General features: G+C 44.7%; 1 protein-coding gene across 1 annotated transcript in view; it reads right to left on the reverse strand.

Moving 5' to 3' along the window:
• NLRC5 (NLR family, CARD domain containing 5) overlaps window positions 1–6,241 on the reverse strand; it is a gene marked incomplete at its 5' end in the record, with an annotated part of 39,245 nt that overhangs the window by 20,052 nt on the left and 12,952 nt on the right. Inside the window, 7 exon segments of the mRNA XM_009071858.1 lie at window positions 111–231; window positions 1,473–1,556; window positions 2,577–2,660; window positions 3,100–3,177; window positions 4,181–4,246; window positions 4,856–4,945; window positions 5,351–5,434. Coding sequence (XP_009070106.1) covers window positions 111–231; window positions 1,473–1,556; window positions 2,577–2,660; window positions 3,100–3,177; window positions 4,181–4,246; window positions 4,856–4,945; window positions 5,351–5,434 — 607 coding nt within the window.

Raw genomic sequence — 6,241 nt, forward strand, 5'->3', positions numbered from 1 at the left:
CTGCATGTGTCCTAAGCTGTAACCAGAAAAGAACATAATTAGCATGGAGTTTAGTGACGTGTGCTCCTGTATCATTCCTCAAAAAAACACAGCTTGAGGTTTTAAATAACAAAAAAATAGGAAAAGCACTTCTGGTCATACCTGAGGGTCATTGTTTTAATGTGTTCCAATGAAGATAAGGACTGAGCTAAGAAAAACACAGAGTTCAGGGAGATCTGGTTGTCATCAAGCCTACAGAAAGAAGAGATTAAATCAGCTGCTGCAAGTGAAACTAGAAGCAATTTATACCCCATCACACAGTAATAGTGACCCTTGTCCAGCACTCTCAGACTGCTTCTTTGCTACCTTCTGCCTGTTTCCAACTACAGTTCGGCAAACACAACTCGCTCCAGTGTCTTTTAACTTTGTCCCTCACTTTTAGAGTTTGGAGAATCACAGAATATCTAAGGCTGGAATGGAACTCTAGAGCTGCTCTAGTCAAACCGTCCTGCTCAGAGGAGGGTTAGACTAGAGCAGACTGCTCAGGACATTGTACTGCTGGGTTTTTAACCCCTCCAGAGATGGAGAATCCACAGACTCTCAGGGATATTTTCTAGTGATAGACCATACACACCACACAAGGTTTTTCTTATTGCTAGATGGAATTCCTTGTGTTTCAAGACACCAGTGCAAGGCAAAACCAACTCTTTGGCTGTAAGTGCAGGTGCGGCAGTACAAAACCCACCCTAATAGGATCATGCTCAGATCTGTTAGGTCTAACACAGTGTCTAGTGTGACTGTGGGCAGTGTGCTTGATGCTGGGATAAAAGCCCCAGATAAACAAGAGCAGTGTGTGCCATTGCACTGATGTGGAGAGAAGCTGCAGACTGTCAGTAACTGTAATGGTATTGGCTTGAGAACAGCTCAATTAATCAAACAAGAACAACAAATATTTCTTTCAATAAAGCAGAATGGTGCTGTACTCCTTAAGCCACAGTCCAGTATAATGCAATTGCAATGGGAGTGCCAGGTAGAATACCCAGATAAACATAAGCCACTAATGCAAATGACTTCAGACTCCACCACTGAAGCTGCAGCTCCCCAGCACTTCACTTCCAAGGCTGTCCCACTCAGGAGAGAAAGCACTGCTCCCCCTCCCAATGAGGAATGGGAGAGGAAAAATTCAGTGACCTGCTAAACACCTCAGGCAGTTTTGGAAACAAGGCACCACACCTCACACAAGGCCACCTGTCCCTTCATGCAGGACCTAGTACAGAGGCTCTCAGGCACTGATGGCAACCAAGCTACAAGTGGAGTCAACTTGTTCTGGACTAGAGGTGGCATCAGACCAGACAGCACAGTGGATCTGCTCTCAACACTGAATATTACTGCACTTGGTCCTGAAGAGACCTTCCCAAATGTGGACTGTGCTTCCACAAGCAATACTTCCATAAAACCCAATCCATGAATAAGGAGAAACAGGAGCTACTCACTTGAAAGAACTTAGCATTTTCAGATTTGGGAGGCACTGAAACAGCTGCAGAAGTCCCTTGTCTCCCAGACAATTTCTTGATAGGCTAGGATTGAAAGAAAGGCATTTAATTTTCATAGAAAAAAAACCAACAGGCACCATCAGCTTTTAGTAACAAGAGCTCTGAAAGCAGAGCGTGGGAACTCTAACCAAAACAATACTAATGACTAAAGCCTACAGGGAAACCAGAGATAGGGATCAACCAACACAGGACAGCCAGAAACCTAGCTCAGGGCTCATTCATTTCTCATGTCCACCCTTGTGGATTCACAGTGCTTTTTATTGCAGTTTCCATGGACCAGAAGTCCACAGCTCTGAGAAATGATCAGCCTGGACAGGCACAACAGAGGAGTCAGGAGTTAGTCCTGTGAAAGGTATATTAGGCTCTGATATTAGAGCCTAAGGATTATAATCCTTATGGCCCATGAGAGATCATAGGACACAATTGCTTGAGGAAAGAAAAGGCTAAAAATCTATTCCACAGGATGCCAGGGAAAGGCACAGCCATCCCTCTGGTGGTGGAACATAGACTACATGCTTGTGTTGGCCCTTGTTCTGGCCCCAAAACCTGGATGTTGGGAGGTGTTTGCTAGCCTTACCATCAGGGCTGGATCTGCTCACCTCTGGGTGCTAGCAAACAGTATGACACCCCCCCCCCCCCATCATGCTAACACAAGAAAGCACTTTTGTGCTGAAGGTCCTTGCTCACCATATGTGGAATCACTAGCAAAACACAAGCTCCCACCCTCTATTTGGGATTCCTTGGCCTCTGCAGCTTTGCTACCCAATGGCCCAAGGGCAAAAAGAGCAGGGCAGGGTTTTACAGCTTTTGTAATACCTGAAGTCTGTCTCAGTGATCAAATAGCCAGCCCTTTTCTAGATCTATGTCCTGCAGCCTTTTGCACTGTCTCCTTGGCAAAGGCTGTTAGCCTGTGTAAGGCTATGCCTTTCACCAGGCTACATCTCTACCACCTTCTCTACACAGCACTGCAGAACAGACAAGTGGCATTTTCTCAGCATCCCAAAGAACTGCAAATAAAGACCATTGGAGTTAAGAAGGACTCACTCCAGCTCAGAGATGCAGCTACACTCCTTCAGGACTGCACACAGTTTCTTCAGGTCACTGGCTTGAAAATTACTGTCTGTCAGTCTAGGAAAGAAGAGAAATAAATCATCCAGGTCTGCAGGATTGCAAACAAGATTGTAAACTCCACTCATTCAGAAAACTAGAGAATAAATGAGGAGATAATAATGTAATGAAATTAAAAAATCCCCTTGAAATAACTCATTGTTCACTGACTCCTGCAGAGGCTCTAGGTGACCAGGCACCCTCTACCTGGTGCTGCAGGTCTCAGTGCCCTTTGTTAGGCACAGGGTGGGCACCAGGTCACAGCCCCTTGCCAGGGGTTCCAGCCAATCCCCCCACCCAGGGCACAACCTGCAGCTCCCATGGCAGCTGCCAGCACTGCGGATATTCCTCAACATTTTCCAGTTCTGTTGTGATTCACCATTTGGAGCTGCAGGTTACATTTGCTGTAGGATCCAGTGATAGGACTGTCATGATATACAATGAAAATTTGCCAGGGTACCTTATTTTTTGGGGACTGGGAGGTGTCTGGTTTTCCTCTCCATGTTGTTGGTCATCAGCAGAGAACAAAGGCTCTTCCCTAAGTGAGCACAAAACCAGACAAAGGTAAACCACTCATGCTTTAGCAATTTGGCAGATCCCTGGGCTACCCTGGCCCTAGCCCACACCCATATCTCACCAATAGTGAGCTCTCCTTTGCTAACCAAATATTTGGGCATGCAAACAACTGAGTAGAAAGGGGAAAAGACACTCCTATCTAATCTACCGTTTGATGGAGAATTCAGCTTATGCCTCAACATGTTTTATGAAGAGTCCATGTCTGAAAAACTCTGTTCATAATTAAGTGGAACAAGCGAATCCTAAAATATCAGAGTTTGAAATGTCACCTGGTGCCTTAAAGGAGTCCACAGATCATGTGTCTCAAAAGCTCTCACTCTCTTTCAAGCATAGCCACACCAACTGGGTGGTACCCCATGGTAGCCCTGCTGTTCCTCCCTGGATAAGAGGCAAGATGCAGGTGTACCGTGGGAAATGCTATTCTCAGTCCATGGAGAACAAGGGCATAAGTAATGAACCTAAAGATTCAAGAGAAACAGGAAACCATTTCTTGGTCAAAGCATTTGGGTCAAGCTGTTCTGACCATTATTTTTCTCAGGGGAAAAATAAAATGCCAAACTTCTTTTGATTTAAGAGTACCATGATCCAGAATGCACAGAGCAATGAAGTAGATGGTTTTAAACATGCAGAGATCTGTGAATCTTTTCAGAATTTGGTTTGGAGGTATGAGATTCACTTGGTTTTTCATTGCTTACTATTATCAAATAGCATGGCTGTCACTGAACACTCTGCTTTGTGTAGGATGTTGTGGGTTGAAACGTCCTCTAGAGACATAAAACACTACAGAAGGCAGTAACAAGTTCTAAAGTGGCTGAGAAAACCAGAAGACAGCTCTACATTTAGATTCCGAGGTGTGGGGGTGTGGGCAGGAACTGCTATGAGATGGAGTGTTACCCTTGGTACCTACACAGGATGCAAGAACTAAACAAGATGCTGAGAAAACACCATTTGTGCACAAACTCTACCTAGGAGGAAGAGGAGCAAATTCTCTGTCTTCTGAGAACCTCAGGACTGCAGCATCAAGACAAAGGCTGTGAAGAAGAGAAGGAATCAATCAATGTCACATTTTGGGTAATTTACAGGACTTCTTGTTTTATAAATTTTTGATTGTGTTCTGAAAAAAAACCTCTGCTGACACCAATCACTTGAAACAGTCCCAAAGCAAGCAAAACAATCTCCATTGTTTTTAAATCCTAGTTAGATCAAACCATGCAATATCAGACAATCCAGTTTCCCTGAATCATTAGAGAAAGTGCAGACAGAATTGTTACACTTGAACTCCAGTGGGTTTTCAAGTGAAAGTGAGAGGAGAGAACTTGCAGCTCTATTCCAGGAGGTGTCACCAGTTCTCATACTCCACAGAGATTCTGCCTCCAAAACTTCCTAAGGCAGAGTATGGAAGTGTCTAAAACTTCCCACACACATGAAAGGACACACAGTTCTGTACTCTCTCAAATTCTGGTCAACAGCTCTAATAAAATCAGCTCTACAGTATCACCAAGTGCCAGCGTTAGTAACCACCTTGGGACATGTTCTGCACCTGCCCCATTTCTGAGGTGACTCCACAAAACCCTCAGAACATAACTCTCAGACTTGTATATATTGGGATTAACCCCAGGAATTATTCCAGACCTACATACCTGACTTGGACCTCCATCACCTTCTGGCAGGTATTCACTGACTTCAACAGGCTGCAAATGCCAGTAACAGAGAGGTGGTTTTGACTGAGACTAAGAAAGGGAAAAAAAGGCAATTAGCTGGTCCCTGAAACCACGCAGAACTGTCCTAGGGGAAGCAGCAATCAGTGTGCTGCATGCTTGAACCCATTTCACTTCAGAAATCCCAGGGTGGAAAACACACAGGACCAGTGCTCCTGAGGAAGGGCTTCTAACAAAAGGGCACTTCAGATGCATTTAGACCCATTTCCATGTGTGATGCTCTGAACAAGTGACCAAAATCAGCTTGAATAGTCTCATGGGCTGAGTTTCATCCTTCCTTAAGAGTGCTCAAAGCTGCTTCTGTAGCACTGATCTGAGTGAGGCTTTTACCTCCTGCATCCCTGCTCAGCATCCTGTATGGTCCTTGCCAGACTCAAGAAAAGAGGGTGAGCTGGGTTTGCACAAAGCAATACTTACTCCAGCTGCTTTGAGATTGATATCCAAGGGAGGTTTTCCAGCAGACAACTACAGCCTTCATCTCCAAGACTGTTACCTGATAAACTGAAATATCTTCCAGTTAGTGGGGACTGTTTTGAACAGTATAAGCAACAGTGTGTTCAAAATCTGCTTGCTTCCCCTTTCCTAAAATTGTTTGGGGTTTTTTTTTGCCTGGACTGTTCTTCTGTTCCAGCTGAAGCTTCCCTGCTTATCTCTGTATGAATCAATTTCAGACAGAGAGTTTTATTCCTAGCGCCCAAACCATCTTATTTTAGATAATCTAATTTGAAGCACAAAAGAGGAAGCAAATGAGTGAGTGTTTAATGTCCTCCTGGAAGAAATGAAGGCAAAAGACACTGGATGACAAAGATCTCCAGATCCCAATTCAAATCAGCAATCTAGAAAACTAGGGTTTGAGGAATTGCTAAATTCAGGATACAGTTGGACTGAAATATCTTGCAACAGATATTCCTGCATTTTCAAGGGCAGGTGGACTAGAAGAAGAGCTTTACAGTCAAATCCAGGTGGCCTCATATACAGGTAAATAAGGAAAGGTAGAGTTGATACTTATTGCAATGTGCAGGTTATGAGGTGGATCTCTTGCCTCCCTCCACTGACTTCTCCCAATAAAGCTGGATGGCCTTAGAAGACAAAAGGGTCAACACAGGAGCAACCTGTGTCCCGCCACTGTCTTAGAGGATTTGCTGGAACAACTGTGCCTTCTGGACAGCTCCATACTGCCTCCAGCATGCAGTGCTGCTTCCTTGGAGGGACTGCTCTGGAGCTGGAATGTCTGGGTTCAGTCTCAGGGAGCCAGATCATGAAGGTGCCACAGGAATCTAAGGCTGCTCAGCATTCATCTCCTGCTGA

The sequence above is a fragment of the Acanthisitta chloris genome, unplaced genomic scaffold (assembly GCF_000695815.1).
Source record: "Acanthisitta chloris isolate BGI_N310 unplaced genomic scaffold, ASM69581v1 scaffold22293, whole genome shotgun sequence".
NCBI lineage: Eukaryota > Metazoa > Chordata > Aves > Passeriformes > Acanthisittidae > Acanthisitta > Acanthisitta chloris.